At 47.6% G+C, this 20,865-nt stretch overlaps 1 protein-coding gene across 1 annotated transcript in view; it reads left to right on the forward strand.

The window, feature by feature from the left end:
- The first annotated feature begins 16,233 nt into the window (after positions 1–16,233).
- Positions 16,234–20,865, forward strand: part of LOC116969857 (myelin-associated glycoprotein-like) — a 60,322-nt gene continuing 55,690 nt past the window's right edge. The window contains exons 1-2 of the mRNA XM_033016624.1: positions 16,234–16,641; positions 18,389–18,462. Coding sequence (XP_032872515.1) covers positions 18,423–18,462 — 40 coding nt within the window. The 5' untranslated portion in view covers positions 16,234–16,641; positions 18,389–18,422. The remainder of the gene's footprint in view (positions 16,642–18,388; positions 18,463–20,865) is intronic.

Consider the following 20,865-nt stretch of genomic DNA (forward strand, 5'->3'; position numbering starts at 1 on the left):
GCGGATTGTGAGCGGGGTGTTGTGTTATCCGGCCAGCCACGCCGGATGACTGCGGACAACAAGTGTAACGTCTCGGCAGCAGGCGTGTGCTCTGCCAGGCTGCTTAAACAATCAGTAAGAACATACGATACCTTCATTACTGAGAATTGGTCCTGTTCAGAGAGTTGTTGTTCGCTGGGTTTACGTGGGTCCCGTGATAGCGTGTCAGCTATGTGCATGTCCTTGCCTTTTTTATAGACAATGTTGAAATCAAACCGCTGCAGCTGCATCATCATCCGTTATAGGCAGGTCGGGTAGCGTGAATGGGTTTATTCAAGATAGTGAGCAGCGGCTTGTGGTCTGTTTCTCTCGTCACAGATTTTCCAAAAATAAAGTCCATGAATTTTGTGCTGGCGAAAACCACTGCGAGCAATTATTTTTCAATCTCGGCGTAACGTTGTTCAGTATCAGTTAGCGTGCGAGTGGCATAAGAAACAGGCTTGTAGTCACCATCGGTGGTGGGCTGCAGGCAAGCAGCGCCAAGTACATACTGCGACGCATCACCTGTGAGCGTTACTGGTAACTGCAAAGCAAAGTAGGCAAGCGTATGTGTCCTAGCCAGCTGCAACTTGAGGGTTTCAAAAGCTCTTTGGTGCTGCAGATACCAGGATCATGCAGCGTCTTATGCCCCTGTCCCACTTAGGAAACCTGAACGGAAACCTCTGGAGACTTTGCGTCCCACCCAAGGTTTCCGTGTGGTTCCCGGAGGTTGCAGGTGGTTGCCGGAGGTTGCAGGTAGTGGAAGCAGGTAGGGAGATTGCCAAAAACCTCCGTGTTTTTGTGTGTCAGTTTCCGCAGGGTGGCAGACATGTCGCTGGGGTTAGGAATACATTTCCCCAGGTAATTGACCAATCCAAGGAAACTTTGTAGACTCACAACGTCAGTAAGAATCGGTATCTAGTTGATAGCTGCAGTTTTTGATGGGCCTGGTCCGAGACCATCACTTGTGAAGACATCTCTGACGTAGGTAACTTCCGGGACTCGAAACTTGCACTTCAAGGGATTGAGTTTGAGCTGAATGTATTTGGCACAGTCCAGTACTTTCTTCAGATTAGCATCATGTTCAGCCAAATCGCGCCCGTAGACGAGAATGTCATCAGCAATGATGGCGCATGGATACTCAGCGAACAGTTGTCCCATCGTGCGCTGGAAAACTTGGCCGGCCGAGTTGATGCCAAAGGGCATTCTCGGGAATTCGTAGCGGCCGAAAGGGGATGCCAAAAGTAATAAGGTTGGACCAATATGAGTCCAGCGGAATCTGTCAAAATGAGCTTTTGCCATCCAGAACGGCGAACACTGATGCATTGCCTATTTGAGCAGCAACTGCCTCTACTGTTCGCATATGGTAGTGCGGGCGTTTGATAGCAGCATCAGATCTCTGGGATTTATGCAGATACGGATTTCCTTGTTTTTTTTGTTGTGACCACCATGGTGGAAACTAAGTCAGATGGATCAGTAACTTCAGCAATGACATCCATGGAGAACACCCGCTTGAGTTCATTGTGAATTCTGTCACTCATGGCATGCGGAACACGATGTGGTGCTCGAACCACAGGAGTGACGTCGGGATCAACGGCAACGCGGTACTTGAGGGGCAACTTGCCAAGCTCGTCGGTAAATTGTTCTCTGTATTGAGAGAGTATTTGCTGAGTGGGGCCCTCAGCGAGAAAGAGTTGATGAACAGCGTGGCCAAAGTATACTAGGCCTCGATCGTGGCATGCATTGATACCGCGCAGAGTCTCAGCATCCCCTTTGACAATATTAAACTTTAGGGTATGAGGCTGTGAGTCAATGGTGCATTTTAAGGGAAATGGCGCAGTGGCCCAGACATTCTGAAATTCATAAGAGTAAGTTAGTAACATGTTTAACCCAAGAGTTTACATCCTAAGGAAAGAGAGGTACAAGTCCCCTCCATGTTTTGAGATGTGGGGGGCAATCACCCCCCCCCCCCCCCCCCGTGGTTTGTGAAACATGTATTTTACAATCAGCTACCATCTGTCCGCGCGCGGTGGAGTCGCGGACGAATGCATGGTCGGCTGGCGTAGAATCTGAAAATAATTAAATGTCATCCTTTGGTAATGATAAACGTTCATCCATTCCTCATACAATTCACAAAATAGATTGCAGCAAAAGCAAAACCGCCTTGGAATTTGACATTTTTAAAACGCTCTCGGATTTAACGAGTACTGCAGAACGATTAGAGTCGTTTATCACTTCATTGCTCTGAGACAAAAACGGTGTGTTAACTTCACTGTTAAGGCTTGTATTAACACTGTTATTTCGATGTGTCACCAACCAATACATCGATATACATTCCTCAGTAAATATAATTGTGTTTTAACCTTCAAGTATTACTGATGCGTTCCTTTGAATAAAATTCACAGGAGAATTTGTTAAAACTGTCCAATGCGGGTATAATTAACATTTGAACTTTGGAGGCAGACTAAAAATGCTGGATGAACACAGCGGGTGAGGCAGCATCTATATAGAGATTGAACATGCGACGTTTTTGGTTCTCCACCCTTTTTAGACCCTTTGTGAACATTGGATGTATTGGTGGATAGGAAAGATTTCAACGGGTATCAGAGGGTCATTAAGGGATCCGGCGGTCGAGCAGGAGTGAAGGTATAGCCCCTCATTCACCTACGTTATTTACTAATTTTTACCCATTTAGGGATGTTATATGAATTTTTTTTAAATAATTATTTTTATGTTTATTTTTGTTAGTTTATCAAAAGTTTATTTATGTATGTTATCAAAAACATATATGAAGACACTTTGATGGGAGAAGATGCAATATTTAGTTGTCATGCACACTTATCATCAGGCCGCCAGGAAATTGTGTCCTCCATTATGTCATGCATGTTTTCAAAGCAATTTCCGCCCATACTAACGAAGCATGTTGGGGGAAATGTCAACACATAGAAGATAAATTATACGGTATACTGGGGAAAGCAATTTCAGTTTTAGAAAGTGTTTGGATTGCAAAGCATAGCTGGCCGGGGTAAAGATAAACATAGGAGTTTGTAAACCAGGATGGGGCTAATAAGATTCACCAGGAAATAACAGAATGCCTTTAATTGTATCTATTTGGCAGAGAAGTTTAAAAATGACTGGGGGAAAACAAGGATGTAAGACTGTAAAGAGAAGTTGATCACCTGCTATTTTACTTCGGAGTCACGTGAGTGACTACGTGAAGAACCCCGCTAGGACGCATGCGTGTCATATAGCTACACGCATTGCAACAAGTCACAGCAGTGGGAGGACGTCCCCTTTAGCGGCACAATCAAAAAGTCGACTACAGCAGGTAAGGGACTCTGCGTTTTTCCAATTTACCTTGCAGGTGGGAAAATGGACAGAGCGACCAGAAGGAAGGCTGCGAAAAGCTGGAGGGGGAGAACCGCATAGTTGCGGGCAGCCAGCAGCAACAGCAGCAGCCGAAGGCACGCCAATCTCCCAACGTGGGATCAGCTGTGCCCGACTTCGCTCCCGCACCGGCAAAATCCACTCCTCGGCCGGGCGGCAAAGCGAAGCAAAAGACGGATCGAATGCCAGACTCAGACGAGTCTGGCTTTGAGCAGCCGCGAGCGGCCAGTGCCCGTGAGCACCGGGGTCGGTTGGAGCGGCTGCATGATGACGAGCAGCCGGGAGCGGCCAGTGCCCGAGAGCATTGGAGCCGGTTGGACCGGCGGCAGGAATTGCTGGAGGGAATACTCCAAAGTGGCAAAGCCACAGTGGGCAATTAATAAGCCTCACAGCAGTACCCCTTGTGGGGCTGCACAGTGGAAAATACTCCAAAGTGGTAAGCCACAGTGGGCAATTAATAAGCCCCACAGCAGTACCCCTTGTGGGGCTACACAGTGTTTCTCCCTCATCAGAGGAGAGCACGGAGGATCAACTCTGGACTGACCCTGAAGAAGGCAGTGATCAACATACCCCCAGTATGCCTGGGGTGAAAGAAAATATGCTGGACATGGTGTCCCAGTTTATCCAACCAGGCTAAACTGGCCAAGACCTGGAGCCGAAAATAGCGGTAAGCATTGACTATATGTCATTTAACCAACTGCAAGCACTGGCACTTTCAGACACGATGGCACGACATTTACCTCGAGGGAACTGCAAGTAGCTAAATGTTCCCAGTGTAAACCAGTGCATCTGGAAACATGTAGGGGCATCAATTAGAACCAGGGACTTAAAAATTCAGAAAGTCCTAAAAGTCCTAACGGCAGGGATTACAGCTTTTGCCCGCACATTAAGGAGCAAAACATGACCCAAGACCACCTAGATGCACTGGCTTTACTCTGCAACTCACTCACAATATGAGTTGAACAACATCAGGGGAAGTGCTATCCAACCAGCATTAGACCCCAAATTTGCCGGCCTCTGTAAACCTGGAACCTCCAAACCATATTTGGAGAGGATTTACCAAAACAAGTCAAAGAACTTGATGAAGAGGCGAAAACACTGGGGCTCATAAAAGCAGAACCGCTACGGACCTCAGCCGGCCAACACAAACCGGCGCAAGCGCAAAACCAGGAACACCCAACATCGGTATGTTTAGGCCATGGCCCAGACCGACCGTCCTGGAAAATGCGCAAGCCTTTCAACACAAACCCAACAACAGTGGAGGTAGGTGGGTCTGGTTCCTTTAGAATTAAAGGAAGCATGAACGTTGGTGGAGAAACGATATTATTTGGATGCATGGACCAGGGTTATACCATAGAATGTATACAGAAACATAACCTCCAGTACAGCATGTACCGAACCGAATGTTCGTGCTCACAGGCATAGAAAAATCTAAAGCACATGCTGAACTACAGCGGCTATATAAAAAAGGAGTAATTGAACAAACCCAACACGAATCACAGGAATTCGTGTCCAATATCTTATAAAAAAAACAAAGAAGATGGTGGTGGCCGCATCATCATCGATTGACTACTTTAAATACCTTTGTACAATATATTCATTTCAAGATGGAAACCTTTCTTACTGCAAAGCAATTGATTTCCAAAGACTACCACATGGCAACCATCGCTGTTAAAAGATGCTTACTATACAGTACCCATAAGAGGTGACCACAGATGTTTTAAAATTCAACTGGATGGGTCAGCTCTGGCAATGCAGGGCACTACCTAATGACCTAACATCAGCTCAGGTTATTCACAAAAAAATTGAAACCAGCCCTAGCGTTACTGCGAAAACAAAACCGCATGGTAATGGCATATCTAGATGACATATTTATTGTTGGGAAAACAGTCACAAAACAATTGTTTGAAGAACTGGGATTTATCATCCATCCAGTTAAGTCTAAATTAACGCCTTCAACAAAAAATAGATTATCTGGGGTTCACCATTAACTCAGTTCTCATGTCAGTAACTTTGCCGAAAGAAAAGATTACAGCCTTACAAGAGGCTTGCAGCGAAATCATTGACATCACCAAACCATCCATTAGACTGGTAGCTAGAATATTGGGAATAGTGGCTGCATTTCCAGCCACACAATTTGGACCTTTACACTATCAAAATTTACAGAGAGCAAAAATAAGAGCGCTCAAAATTAATGGTGGCCATTTTGACAGACCAATGAAGCTACCAACCGAGGGCAGAATGGAACTAAAATGGCGGGAACGCAACATCAAGTATTGGTCCAATCCAATAATTATCAGCAACTCGTCTATGGTACTACAAACTGATGCCAGTGCACCAATTCCATCTCCAGCTGTGAAGGGAGATGGAATGCACAGGAGGCATCATTATTAAAAACACTGGGCATAAACTACCTAGAAATGTTAAGTGCATTCCATGGCCTTAAGTCATATTGTTCTGGGTTAAATCACCAGCATGTTAGATTACAAATTGACAACACCTCCGTGGTAGCATATATCAACCATATGGGTGGAAATAAATCGACATCATGTGACAATCTGGCCAACACAATTTAGCAATGGTGTAACCAGAGAAATATTTGGATATCAGCTACCTACTTACCAGGTAAACTAAATTTAGTGGCAGACACCAGGTCACGCAAATTCAATGAAAACACTGAATGCATGTTGGATAAAAATGTATTTGCTGAAATTACAGCATGGTATGGAACACCAGATATCGATCTTTTCGCATCCAGGCTCAATCACCAATTATCAAATTATGTTTCATGGCAACCAGACCCTGGGGCAGCAGCAACAGATGCATTTTCGCTGCATTGGGGGGATATAGTTTATTTATGCATTCCCTCCCTTCTCCCTCATGAGTCGGGTATTAAGGAAAATACAACAAGACCCTGCGTCTGGTATTTTTGATAGTACCCGATTGGCCTACTCAACCATGGTTCCGGTGATACTAGACATGGTATTAGAACCATGCATCACCATCCATCCGCTAACACAGGGAAGTCACCCCTGTCATAAACATACCAACTTATTAATTTGTAGAGTCTTAAAGCGCCTCTACAACACATGGGACTGACGGAACGAACAATGGACATGATTGCATCGGCCCACAGACAGTTCACCAAAAAACGGTACTTGGCGCACATCAAGAAATGGGGGTAGTACTGTCACGACAATAACCTCAACCACAGGTCCAACAATATTCCGTCTGTTCTGGAATTTCTGGCCAGTCTACACTACGCTCAGCTACAGTGCCATCAACTGTGCCGTAAGTGCTCTGTCAAACTACCTATGGCAAGGAACAGAGCGGCATTCTGTAGGGACTCATCCCCTGATAACCAAACTCATGAGGGGCATTTTCAACACGAATCCCCCAAGAACCAGGTAGGCCCAAATTTGGGACGTGAGCAATGTATTGACCATGTTGAGAAACTGGTCTCCATCAATAGCTCTGTCCCTACAGAAACTAACTATGAAAATGGTCATGCTGATGGCTTTGGTCACGGCACAAAGGGTCCAGTCGCTACACAAACTAAGGCTGGACAACTGGTCCACTTCATCTGGGAATTTGATTTTCTTATCCATGACTTAATAAAACAGAACAGACCGGGAACAGCAAAACAAAAAATAGAATTTAGGGCCTACCCGACGGATGACCGCCTCTGTGTAGTAACTCATTTACTATTATACATTGAACAGACAAGAATCATCAGAGGGGAAGAAATGGCACTGTTAATTAGCCACAAACAGCCACATAAAAAAGTAACAGCCCAGACCATCTCACGATGGCTAAAACAGGTCCTAATGAAGGCAGGAGTAGATACTAACGTTTTAAAATCTCACTCCACCAGGGCTGCAGCTACATCAGCAGCAAAACAGTTGGATGTTCCTATGGACCAAATCCTCAAAACGGCAGGATGGTCAACGGAAAGAACGTTCCAACGATTTTATCATAAACCGGTCATAGAACCTGGAACATTTGCAGAAACACTTTTAAGTTCTGTAATATGATTTACCCATAAATAGGGGCTATGATTTGGATTTGATAAAAACTTTTGTTGTTTCAAGATCGTATTGATATCTAATGATGTTAACACTATTCTCCCCACAATCAAGGCAGAAGTGAGGCATGGACTCATTCCACGGCTTAGAATCACAGAGCTTTAAAATCTTCACGTAGTCACTCACGTGACTCCGAAGTGAAATAGTAAGATTAAACGAGAACTTACCAGTTTGAAGTTTGATCTTTATTTTATGAGGAGGAACGTTGAGGGAATACGTGCCCTCCGCTCCCACCCTTGAACATATCCTGAACTGGTATCTCTTCTCTAATCTTATTACGTTTAGTCATTATAGTTATCTGTGATTCCACACCGCTGCTTTGAAGTATACACGCATGCGTCCTAGCGGGGTTCTTCACGTATTCCCTCAACGTTCCTCCTCATAAAATATAAATCAAACTTCAAACTGGTAAATTCTCGTTTAATCTTACTAATGTATCCCACAAATGTAAAATGCGCATATAACTATTGTGTCGCGAATGTTTTGAAAATTTGCTAGCGATGTGAATCATTGAAACGCTTTGAGGTGTCTCAGTGTATTGCACCACATCCTGAATATAATGACGCGTTAGAGAAACTCAACACCACCGTACGGGATACTCTATGTGACTGCGCCGTACTGAGCTGTAATTGTAGAGAGCAGTACAGCACAAGAATGGACACTTCGGCCCACAATATTTGTGCATGAAAACATTTGATAATCAGCTCAAGTAATCACTCACCCATTCATCTCCATAGCTTGTATTCCTGCTTACTGATATATCTCTCGCATGCTAGAACAAAGACGACATTCTGCACCATCTCTTGAATCGCCTCTTCCAGCCTCTCGCGGTAATGATTAGCCAATTGGAGCAGCTGCGAATCATCCCACCTTTCCAGGAGCTCAGTCATTGAATACATTAGACGAGCTGTGATGAATAGAAATAATGGAATTATTAAGGGCTGTCTGTTTCCTCCAACGATAGCTGCACTTGGAGTGTCACCACCTCATTCTACTAAAAGACGGACCACATGTCGAACGAGAGGCGCTCCGCTCAGCGGGTTCCTGTCAGGCCACGTGCCGGATCTATCCACACACCGCAAAGAGGTATACCTGGCTGCGACGCCCACCTGGCCCTGACAATGCCCCCCAGGCTGTGGCTGTACCTCATTCCCTGCGGCATCTAAACTATGCGGTAAATCGCAACAATTGTTCCTCTCCCACTATTCAATCCCACGGGTGCATTCTCTTCTTGATTCTGGATAGACACAGTGTCGACACCCTTGGATAGAATACACCGTTACGACATTAAACTAGACTTATTCTTACACTTTAGCATTTGGTTTCGAGGACAGAATTCGAACGCAACATGGAAACAGTCCCTTCGGCCACCGAGTCAACGTCGATCATGAATCGATCTCCCGTTCACATTATTTCTATGTAATGTCGCGATCCACATTTTGGGGCAAATTTATCGAGGCCAATTAACTTACATGCCCGCATGTCTTTGGGACGTGGGAGGAAACCCACGTCGGCACAGGTCTCCACAGAGAGTAGCCGTGGTAAGATTCAAACCCGAGTCACTGGCGTCGTGAGGCAGCGGCGCTACTAGCTGCGCTACTGTGCGGACACTTATTATCTATCTATCTATCTATCTATCTATCTATCTATCTATCTATCTATCTATCTATCTATCTATCTATCTATCTATCTATCTATCTATCTATCTATCTATCTATCTATCTATCTATCTATCTATCTATCTATCTATCTATCTATCTATCTATCTATCTATCTATCTATCTATCTATCTATCTATCTATCTATCTACCTACCTACCTACCTACCTACCTACCTACCTACCTACCTACCTACCTACCTACCTACCTACCTATCTATCTATCTATCTATCTATCTATCTATCTATCTATCTATCTATCTATCTATCTATCTATCTATCTATCTATCTATCTATCTATCTATCTATCTATCTATCTATCTATCTATCTATCTATCTATCTATTAATATATAAAACTCTCGTGCCATGCGACCGGCTGCCGTCCGGCTGCCTTTCTGCCTTTTGATTCGTTTCCATCGTGTGATGTCACAATGCCCAATGCTCGCAGATGTCCAATCACAATGCCCAATGCTCGCAGATGTCCAATCGGAATGGATCCATTTACATGGACGGCTGCCGGCTGCATTTCTTCCTTTGATTCACTGCAACTCCGAAACCAGGCGCAGAATCGCCGAAATCTTTTCCATTTCGGTAGAGATTTCACTTTTCTTTCAAAGTATCAGCTCCTCATTACATTTCATCGTGTTTAAGTACATGTTTTTAATCAAATCCTTCCCCCCCCCCCACCCTCCCACCAATATTTCAAAAATAAACTGGCTTCTCACCCATAGAAGCAGCTCCAGCCCCAGCCCATGGTGAACGCTCCATCGTGTGATGTCACAATGCCCAATGTTCACACATGTCCAATCGGAACTTAAGAGGGAGTTAGATGTGGCCCTTGTGGCTAAAGGGATCAGGGGATATGGAGAGAAGGCAGGTACTGGGTACTGAGTTGGATGATCAGCCATGATCATATTGAATGGTGGTGCAGGCTCAAAGGGCCGAATGGCCTACTCCTGCACTTAATGTCTATGTTTCTATGTTTCCCTCTCCTCACCCCTCTCCCTCTCTCCCCCACCCTCCTTCCCTCTCTACCCCACCCCCTTCCCTCTCTCCCCCCGCCCCCTTCCCCTACCCCTCTTGTCCCTCTTCCACCACTCCCCTTACCCCTCCCTCCCCACACTTCCACTTATCTCCCCTTACTCCACCCCTCTCCCTCCCCCACCCCTCTCTCTTCCCCTCCCTTTCCCTCTCTCCCCCACCCCTTCCTCTTACCGCTCTGTTCCTCTTCCACCACTCCCGCGTCCCTCTTCCACCACTCCCGCTACCCCTCTACCCCTCCCTCCCTCTCTCCCCACTCTACACTTCTCTCTCCCTTCTCTCCTCCCCCTCCCTCTCCTCACCCCTCTTCCATCCCTCTCCCTCCCTCTCCCCCCCACCCCCTTCCCTCTCTCCCCCCGCCCCCTTCCACCTACCCCTCTGTCCGTCTTCCATCACTCCCCCTTCCTCTCCCCTCCTCCCTCCCCACTCTACCACTTCTCTCCCCCCAGCCCTTCCACTCTCCCTCCTCACACGTTCCCCTCCCTCCACCCACCCCTCTCCCCTCCCTCCCTCTTCTCCTCCCTCCCCAACCCCCCTCCCCCACATATCTCTCCCCATCCCACTCTCTCACCCCCTACCCCGCTCTCATTTCTCTCCCAAATCTGTCCCGTTTCCTCCTCCTCCTCTCCCCTCCCTCCCCTCTTCTCACCCCCCCCCCCCCTCCTCCCACCTGTGTGTTTGGGGGGTGGTTAATGTGAGTGTGATATCGCAGCCCCCCCCCCCCCCCACCATTATTTCAAAAAATACTGGCTTCTCACACATAGAAGCAGCCCCAGCCCCTGGTGAACGTTCCATCGTGTGATGTCACAATGCTCAAATACATTGTTGCCATATTGGGAGTACAGCGAATAGGCTGCTGGCCGAGGAACTTTATTCTGCAGTTTCGTGACCCAAGTCACCAAACAACATGACATTTTCATATATTGTGTAAAAATATTTATATAAATCACCCCATGTCCAATCGCAATGCCCAATGCTCGCAAATGTCCAATCGGAATGGATCCATTTACATGGACGGCTGCCGGCTGCATTTCTTCCTTTGATTCCCTGCAACTCCGAAACCAGACGCAGAATCGCCGACATCTTTTCCATTTCGGTAGAGATTTCACTTTTATTTCTAAGTATCCGCTCCTCGTTACATTTCGTCGTGTTTAAGTTCACGTTTTTAATCAAATCCTCCCCCCCCCCCAATATTTCAAAAATAAACTGGCTTCTCACCCATAGAACCAGCACCAGCCCCAGCCCCTGGTGAACGTTCCATCGGTGTGATGTCACAATGGCGAATGCTCACAGATGTCCAATCGGAATGGATTAATTTACATATGCCTTTGCAGGAGCCGCAGCCAATGGTGAACGTTCCATTGTGTGATGTCACAATGCCCAATGTTCACATATGTCCAATCGGAATGGATTCATTTACATATACCTTTGCAGGAGCCCCAGCCCCTGGTGAACGTTCCATCGAGTGATGTCACAATGCCCAATGCTCAAATATATTGTTGCCATAGAGGGAGTACAGAGAAGGTTCACCAGATTGATTGCAGGGATGTCAAGACTTTCATATGAATAAAGACTGGATAGACTCGGCTTGTACTCGCTAGATTTTAGAAGATTGAGGGGGTATCTTATAGAAACTTACAAAATTCTTAATGGGTTGGACAGGCTAGATGCAGGAAGATTGTTCCAGATGTTGGGGAAGTCCAGAACAAGGGGTCACAGAAAAGGATAAGGGGTAAATCTTTTATGACCGAGATGAGAAAAACATTTTTCACACAGAGAGTGGTGAATCTCTGGAATTCACTGGCACAGAAGGTAGTTGAGGACAGTTCATTGGCTATATTTAAGAGGGAGTTAGATGTGGCCCTTGTGGCTAAAGGGATCAGGGGGTATGGAGAGAAGGCAGGTACAGGATACTGAGTTGAATGATCAGCCATGATCATATTGAATGGCTGTGCAGCCTCGAAGGGCCGAATGGCCTACTCCTGCACTTAATTTCTATGATTCTATGTTTCCCTCTCCTCACCCCTCTCCCTCTCCTCACCCCACTCCCTCTCCCATCCATCCCTCTCTCCCCCACCCCTCTTCCCTCTCTACCCCACCCCCTTCCCTCTCTCCACCCGCCCCCTTCCTCCTACCCCTCTGACCCTCTTCCATCACTCCCCCTACCCCTCTTCTCCTCCCTCCCCACTCTCCCACGTCTCCCCCTTCCCCTCCACTCTCCCTCCCCGCTCTTTCCCCTCACTCCCCACCCCTCACCCCCTCCCTCTCTCATCCCCTTCCTCCCCATCCCCCCTCCCCCACATCTCTCTCCCCATCCCCCTCTCTCATCCCCTACCCCGCTCTCCTTTCTCTCCCAAATCTGTCCCGTTTCATCCTCCTCCTCACCCCTCCCTCCCCTCTTCTCACCCCCTCCTCCCCCGACCTGTGAGATTGGGGGGTGGTTAATTTGAGTGTGATGCCGCAGACTCCTCCCCCTCCCCCCCCCCCCCCGCAAACGCTGTTGTGGAAACAGACCCAACGGGTCTGCACTTGGTCTAGTTAATATATAAAACTGTGTGCCTGCAGTCCGGCTGCCTTTCTGCCTTTTGATTCGTTCCCATCGTGTGATGTCACAATGCCCAATGCTCGCAGATGTCCAATCACAATGCCCAATGCTCGCAGATGCCCAATCGGAATGGATCCATTTACATGTACGGCTGCCGGCCGTATTTCTTCCTTTGATTCACTGCAACTCCGAAACCAGACGCAGAATCGCCGACATCTTTTCCATTTCGGTAGAGATTTCACTTTTCTTTCAAATAATCCGCTCCTCATTACACCCCCCCCCCCCCCCCCCCCCCCCCCCCCAATATTTCAAAAATAACCTGGCTTCTCACCCATAGAAGCAGCGCCAGCCCCTGGTGAACGTTCCATTGTGTGATATCACAATGCCCAATGCTCAAAGACATTGTTGCCATAGAGGGGGTACAGAGAAGGTTCACCAGACTGATTACTGGGATGTCAGTACTTTCATATGAAGAAAGACTGGATAGACTCGGCTTGTACTCGCTAGATTTTAGAAGATTGAGGGGGTATCTTATAGAAACTTACAACATTCTTAAGGGGTTGGACAGGCTAGATGCAGGAAGATTGTTCCAGATGTTGCGGAAGTCCAGAACAAAGGGTCACAGTTTAAGGATAAGGGGTAAATCTTTTATGACCGAGATGAGAAAAACATTTTTCACACAGAGAGTGGTGAATCTCTGGAATTCACTGGCACAGAAGGTAGTTGAGGCCAGTTCATTGGCTATATTTAAGAGGGAGTTAGATCTGGCCCTTGTGGCTAAAGGGATCAGGGGGTATAGAGAGAAGGCAGGAACAGGATACTGAGTTGGATTATCAGCCATGATCATATTGAATGGCGGTGCAGGCTCGAAGGGCCGAATGGCCTACTCCTGCACTTAATTTCTATGTTTTTATGTTTCCCTCTCCTCATCCCGCTCCCTCGCCCACCATCCCACTCTCCCCCAACCCCCCTTCCCTCTCTACCCCACCCCCTCTCCTCTCTGCCCCCGCCCCCTTCCCCCTACCCCTCTGTCCCTCTTCAACCACTCCCCCTACCCCTCCCTCCCGTCTTCCACTTCTCTCCCCTTACCCCACCCCTCTCCCTCCCCCACCGCTCTCTATTCACCTCCCTCCCCCACCCCTTCCCCTCTGTTCCTCGTCCATCACTCCCCCGTCCCTCTTCCATCACTCCCGCTACCCCTCCCTCCCTCCCCACTCTTCCACGTCTCTCCCCCTTATCTCCTCCCCCTCTCCCATCCCTCTCTCCACCACCCTCCTTCCCTCTCTACCCCACCCTCTTCCCTCTCTGCCCCCGCCCCCTTCGCTCTACCACTCTGTCCCTCTTCCATCACTCCCCCTACCCCTCTCTTCCTCCCTCCCCACTCTTCCACTTCACTCCACCCTTCCTCCTCCACTCTCCCTCCCCACTCTTTCCCTTCTCTCCCGCCACCCCTCTCCCCCTCCCTCCCTCCCCATCCCCCTCTCTCACCCCCTACCCCGCTCTCCTTTACCTCCCAAATCTGTCCTGTTTCCTCCTCCACCTCTCCCCTCCCTCCCCTCTTCTCACGCCCCCTCCCCCAACCTGTGTGTTTGGGGGTTGGTTAATGTGAGTGTGATGCCGCAGCCCCCCCCTACCCCCCCCCCCCCCGCAAACGCCGTTGGGTAAACAGATCTAACGGGTTTGCACTTGGTCTAGCTAATATATAAAACTGTGTGCCTGCAGTCCGGCTGCCTTTCTGCCTTTTGATTCGTTCCCATCGTGTGATGTCACAATGCCCAATGCTCGCAGATGTCCAATCACAATGCCCAATGCTCGCAGGTGTCCAATCCGAATGGATCCATTTACATGTACAGCTGCCGGCTATGTTTCTATGTTTCCCTCTCCTCACCCCTCTCCCTCTCTCATCCCTCTCTCCCCACCCCCCTTCCCTCTTCCACCACTCCCTACCCCCTACCCCTCCCTCCCCACTCTACCACTTCTCTCCCCTTACCCCACCCCTCTTCCTCCTCCACCCCTCTCTTTTCCCTTCCCTTCCACTCTCTCCCCCACACCTTCCCCTACCTCTCTGTTCCTCTTCCACCACTCCCCCGTCCCACTTCCACCACTCCCGCTACACCTGTACCCCTCCCTACCCACTCCTCTCCCCCTCTCCCTCTCCTCATCCCTCCCCCATCCCCCTTCCCTCTCTCCCCCACCCCTTTCCCTCTCTACCCCACCTCATTCCCTCTCTCCCCCCGCCCCCTTCCCCCTACCCCTCTGTCCCTCTTCCCCCGCTCCCCCTACCCCTCTCCTCCTCCCCCCACACTCTTCATCCTCTCTCCCCCCTTCCCCCTCCTCTCTCCCCAATCCTTCCCCTCTCTCCCCCCCACCCCTCTCCCCCTCCCTCCATCCTCCCCTCCCTCCCCATCCCCCCTACCCCACGTCTCTCTCCCCATCCCCCTCTCTCAGCTCCTACCCCGCTCTCCTTTCCCTCCCAAATCTGTCCCGTTTCCTCCCCCTCCTCTCCTCTCCCTCCCCTCTTCCCACCTCCCCTCCCCCCACCTGTGTGTTTGGGGGGCGGTTAATGTGAGTGTGATGCCGCAGCCCCCCTCCCCCCCCCCCCCCCCCCGCAAACGCCGTTAGGGAAACAGACCCAACGGGTCTGCACTTGGTCTAGTATATGTATAAAATTGCCACGTATTATGTTGCATTCGGCCTTGTTACTTCCAGATGCCCAGGAACCGTTGGTGCTGGAGGAGCAACGTGCGAACGGTAGGTTTAAATAGGTAGCCGTGGTTAGAATCGTTTTCTCCTGGGGGAAATTGTCGGCAATGTGAAAGAAATAGGCGTAAACGTGAGATAACGTATAACTAGCGTGACAGAGCAATTGATGGTCCATTGAACCTCGGTGGGCTAAAGGGCCTGGTTCCCCGCTGTATCACTAAATTAATCTGAACTAAACTGAACTGAAGTAAACGAAAGTAAACTAAACTCAACTAAACCAAATCAACTCAATTCAACTCAACTAAACTAAACTAAACTAAACTAAACTAAACTAAACTAAACTAAACTAAACTAAACTAACCTAAACTCAACTAAACTAAACTAAACTAATCTAAACTAAACTAAACTAACCTAAACTAAACTAAATCAAACCAAACTAAACTAAACTCTTATCTCCTCAGAACCGATTGCCGCATTACTCACTCACGATTCTCCTCGCTTCTTGTTCTCCAAGCATTATAAGGTAACATTATAAACGACCATCTGCACCAGGGACACAGTCTGATCGTTCACTGAATTTGCAAGGCGATTCATACAGAAGATTGTATTTTCACTTCTCGTGTGGTTTCCAAATAGTTGTGGTTTAGGTAGTCTAACTCGAAAGTATCTACTGATTAAAAATGTCTTAGGTTTAACGGGTTTTCAATCATTCCGGCAACTGTTTCAAATATGGACACGGAAACACCTTCTAAGAGGACGTCCAATCGCCGCCTCTCTGACATGGCTAGTAGTCGCCCCACGTCCGTTTCCCTTCAACTGGCCCTGCTGGTACAGAAGCCGATCAATCCGGTTAATTTCGACATTTCAAAACCAACATCGGTTCTGAGGAGATAAGAGGCGCAGTGTCAGGTTTTAACGCTGCTGTATCTGAAATTTACAGGTGCGACGGTTTTCGAACCGAAGTAACCAAACCTGCAGAATCACTGCCGATCCTACTGAACATATCTACAGAGCAAGGCTACAGAACAAAACTGCAGAAGTAAATGACCAAACATTCAGAAAGAAGACCGAAGACCACACTATTTACAGTACCACCAGGCGAATCGTTGGCCAGTTCTTTTCCCGGATCTGTGGTTTCTAGTAAACTGCGCTCCAGCAATTACCTGCAGACTCCGTGCAAGCTGCAACCCCGACAGGTTTGAACGTAAGTAGGACTTTAGCTTCTGTCGAGTTCTGGTTTGGTGAGTCTGGTTTATGTGAAAACGCGAGAGAGAGCGTGTGTGCGTGATGGTGTGTGTGCGTGTGTGGGGGGGGGGGTTACATTTGATAAGTTACCTGCGCTGCTGCTCCCTTTTTTTGTGAAGTTATAGTAACCTGCGAATGTCAAACTACATGTACGTTTCATTGTAAATCTGCGTTCCACTTTGTTTCTGGCACAAGTGTTGCAACGGGGCCTCACGCAGATGTGGCAATATCGTTATCCAGCCAAAATAATTTGGCTACAAATCCCGCAGCTGAGCTCAAAGGCAAAATCATCACTGCTGAATGTCCCAGGAGTCCTGTGGATGGTGATGGGAGGGGTAACTAACGGTTCTGGCCTTGGGCGATTGAGCCATTTGGTTGGGGAATCAGCGTGTTGACAGCCAATAACGCAATTAAAATAAAATAAAACAACATTTATTTTTGAGCCAAGATCATTGGGGGTTTTTTGTTGTTGTCTGATTCGGATATTTTCCTGAACTTACAGAGGTTCCCGGAGGTTCTTGTCAGTCTCCCTACCTGCTTCCACTACCTGCAACCTCCGGCAACCACCTGCAACCTCCGGGAAACGCACGAAAACCTTGGGTAGGGCGCAAAGTCTCCAGAGGTTTCCGTTCAGGTTTCCTAAGTGGGACAGGGACAATAAGGCAGCATCTTTGGTGACGTTTCGTGTCGAGACTCTTCTTCAGGCTGAGAGTCAGGGGAAAGAGAAACGATATATATAGCAGGTGATATAGAGAGATAGATAGCATATGAATGAAAAAAAATGCAAAATGCAACGACGATCAAGGAAAGGTGAAGCCCACCGTGGTCCATCGAGATCATCTGAAAAAAGTGCAGATTACAATTGAATCATTGACTCATACATCCCAATTTATAAAGATGGTGGCGGCGTCTGCAACGCGCTGCCAATGGCAGTAATGGAATCAGATCGATAATGGTATTAGGCACTCGGACATGCAGGATATGGAAGATTGTGCCTCGTGTAGCCGGGGTGAGATTGTTTGAATTCAGCATCACGTTCAGCACAAACATTATAGGTCAAAAAGCTTGTTCACGTGCATTTCTATTTTCTATGCTCTTCTGTTACCCGATCCCAGAACCTTAACTTCCATGTAACTTTCCTCTTCATATAACTATACGGTGGCACGGTGGCGCAGCGGTGGATTTGCTGCTTTACCCTGGTTCGATCTCGTCTACGGGTGCTGTCTGTACGAAATATGTACTTCCTCGCAGTGAATTGCCTGGATTTTCTTCGGGATCTCCTGCGATCTGTTGGTATATCGATTATGTTATGAATATTTGTCCTTCGTATTTTTGAGGCGCAAAACGGCAAAACGAGAATATATTTATTAAGAATTAGTTTAGGTTAATGCATAGGTATAGCGCGGAAACATGCCCTTCGGACTGCCGAGTCCGCGCCGACTAACATCATCCCACACACACTAGCCGAAATTTACAATATTATTGATGCCAAATAGTCAACAAACCACTACGTCTTTGGAGTGTGGGAGGAAAGCGCAGCTCCAGCCGTAAACCCACGCAGGTTATGTGGAGAACGTACACATTCCGGACAGACAGTTCCCGGAGGCAGGATGGAACCCGGGTCTCTCCACACTGTAAGGCAACAACTATCCGCTGTGCCACCGTGCCGCCCATAATAATATTATTTGATTGTTCTTTTTTTACAGATCCAGTAAAGGACGATATATTCAAGAAAACACAATGGTCTGGCAATATTGCTTCCCACTGTTACTTCTGCAAGGTAAAATCGGCAACGTTTCGCACGTATTGCTTACATTCCTTGCAAATTATAATAGTGATACAATGGGGCTAATGTCAGCATGGACCCAGTGTGGTAACGCACACGAGTCGGCCATCGCCGTTGAGGCCATGGAGCCAATTAGTTCAACATCTCAATTGTCGGAATCATCGTCTATCATCCATCCTGTGATCATTATTCCTTCCTGCCACTTCGCCAACAGCAGTTTCACTGGGCACGTGTTGTGCACAGAGAACGGCGGGTGACTGGAATGTACAGCTGGGGGTAGTGGTGGAGGGTAATACGATAGTGGCATTTACAATTATTTTAAATAGATCCATAGATATGCAGCGAATGGTGTGATGATTTTTGTGTAGGCGGGGAAATTGATGTGACATCACGTTCGGCACAGGAATGTTGGCTCAGGGAACTCGTTCCTCTGCTGTACGGTTCTATGTTTGCGGTGAGATAGATGAGAAATATAAAATCCATATGAGCCCATCGTTGGGACAGCGATCTCGGACATTTGCAGGGGAGTATGTTGTGGATCAACAAACAATCTTCTGGTTTTCCCAGCGGATCAGGCAACCATTGTGCAGAGAACTGAACAAACGATGTTCCGGGTCGAGGCACTTCACGCGTTTGAGTGAGTGGGAGGTATGAAGTATAAGATGTAGGGGAGATATGATTGATTGATTGATTGATTGATTGATTGATTGATTGATTGATTGATTGATTGATTGATTGATTGATTGATTGATTGATTGATTGATTGATTCATTCATTGATTCATTGATTCATTGATTCATTGATTCATTGATTCATTGATTCATTGATTCATTGTTGATTGAGTGATTGGATAATTGTTTGATTGATTTGTTGTTTGATTGATTGATTGTGAGTGATTGATTGATCCATGATGCAAGTATGATGTAGTGGGAATTACTGAGACATGGCTGCAAGATTGCCAGGGCTGGGAATAGAATATTCAAGGGTATACCTCCTATCGCAAAGACAGGCGGTGGGCAGAGAGGGTGGAGTAGCTCTGTTGGTGAGGAATGAAATTCAGTCCATTGCAAGGGATGACATTTACACATGCGATGTGGAGTCAGTATGGATAGAACTAAGGAATTGTAAGTGTAAAATACCCTAATGGGACTTACCTACATGCGCCCAAACAGTAGCCTGGATATAGGGTGCAAGTTGAATCGGGAGTTAAAATTGGCATGTAGTAAAAGTAATGCTGTGGTTGTTATGGGAGATTTCAGCATGCAGGTAGACTGCGAAAATCAGGTTAGTAGTATATCTTTATTTTCATTTTCCTGAGTACTCACATACCCAGAGGAAACAAAAAAACGTTGCTCAACCAGTGTGCATTCAGTGTGCAGTAAAAAATAAATTGAAATAAAAATACATATATCATGAACAAATTAAACACTCTACTCTCTACTAAACATCAACAGGCGCTCCGATCGGCAGCGGCACGACAGTGGCTCTGCTGCAGTGTGTCCAGGTTGGTGGTTGGTGCGCGATACTTTGGCAGGGGGAAAAGTCCGTTTATCAGTCTTATAGCCTGCGGGAAGAAGCTGAGGAGCATCCTGCTGGTTTTGCAGCTAATGCTCCTGTACCTCTTCCCAGATGGCAGGATGGATAATATGTGATGCGATGGGTGGTAGGGGTCTTTGATGATGGAGATGGCTCCGCTGATACATCTCTTCCTGTATATGTCCAGCAGGAAAGGGAGTGGAGCACCAATAATCCTGCTGGCGGTCTTCACAATCCTGTCTGGTTGGTGCCGTTCGTACACCTTGCAGCTCCCGAACCAGGAAGTGATGCCGTAGGTTAATGTGGTCTCGATTATCCCCCTATAAAAAGTTCGTAGGTGTGTAGTGGGGAGACCTGCTTTCCGTCGTCTTCTGAGAGGGTGTAGTCGCTGCTGGGCTCTCTTGACCAGTGCTGTGTTGAGGGTGGTGGACGTCAGGTCATCTGACAGGTGGAGTCCTAGGAACTTCACGGTGCTGACCCTTTCCACATCAGCTCCATCGATGTGCAGAGGTGTATGGTGTTGTTTTCCCGGCCTCCTGAAGTCAACCACCATCTCCTTAGTTTTTCCCACGTTGAGAATGAGGTTGTGGGATTTGCACCATCCTGTGAGCAGCTCCACCTCCATCCTGTACGCCGACTCATCATTGTCACTGATGAGACCCACCACTGTTGTGTCTTCAGCGAATTTGTTGATGAAGTTGTTATTGAATCTAGCAGTACAGTCGCGTGTAAGCAGAGTAAACAGCAGGGGGCTTAGGACACAGCCTTGGGGCGAGCCAGTACTCACGGCTATGGTTTTTGATGTCCTACTGCCCATCCTGACTGCCTGCTGCCGTTGCGATAGAAAGTTCAGGACCCAGT

The sequence above is a fragment of the Amblyraja radiata genome, unplaced genomic scaffold, assembly GCF_010909765.2.
Source record: "Amblyraja radiata isolate CabotCenter1 unplaced genomic scaffold, sAmbRad1.1.pri scaffold_248_ctg1, whole genome shotgun sequence".
NCBI classification, from domain to species: domain Eukaryota; kingdom Metazoa; phylum Chordata; class Chondrichthyes; order Rajiformes; family Rajidae; genus Amblyraja; species Amblyraja radiata.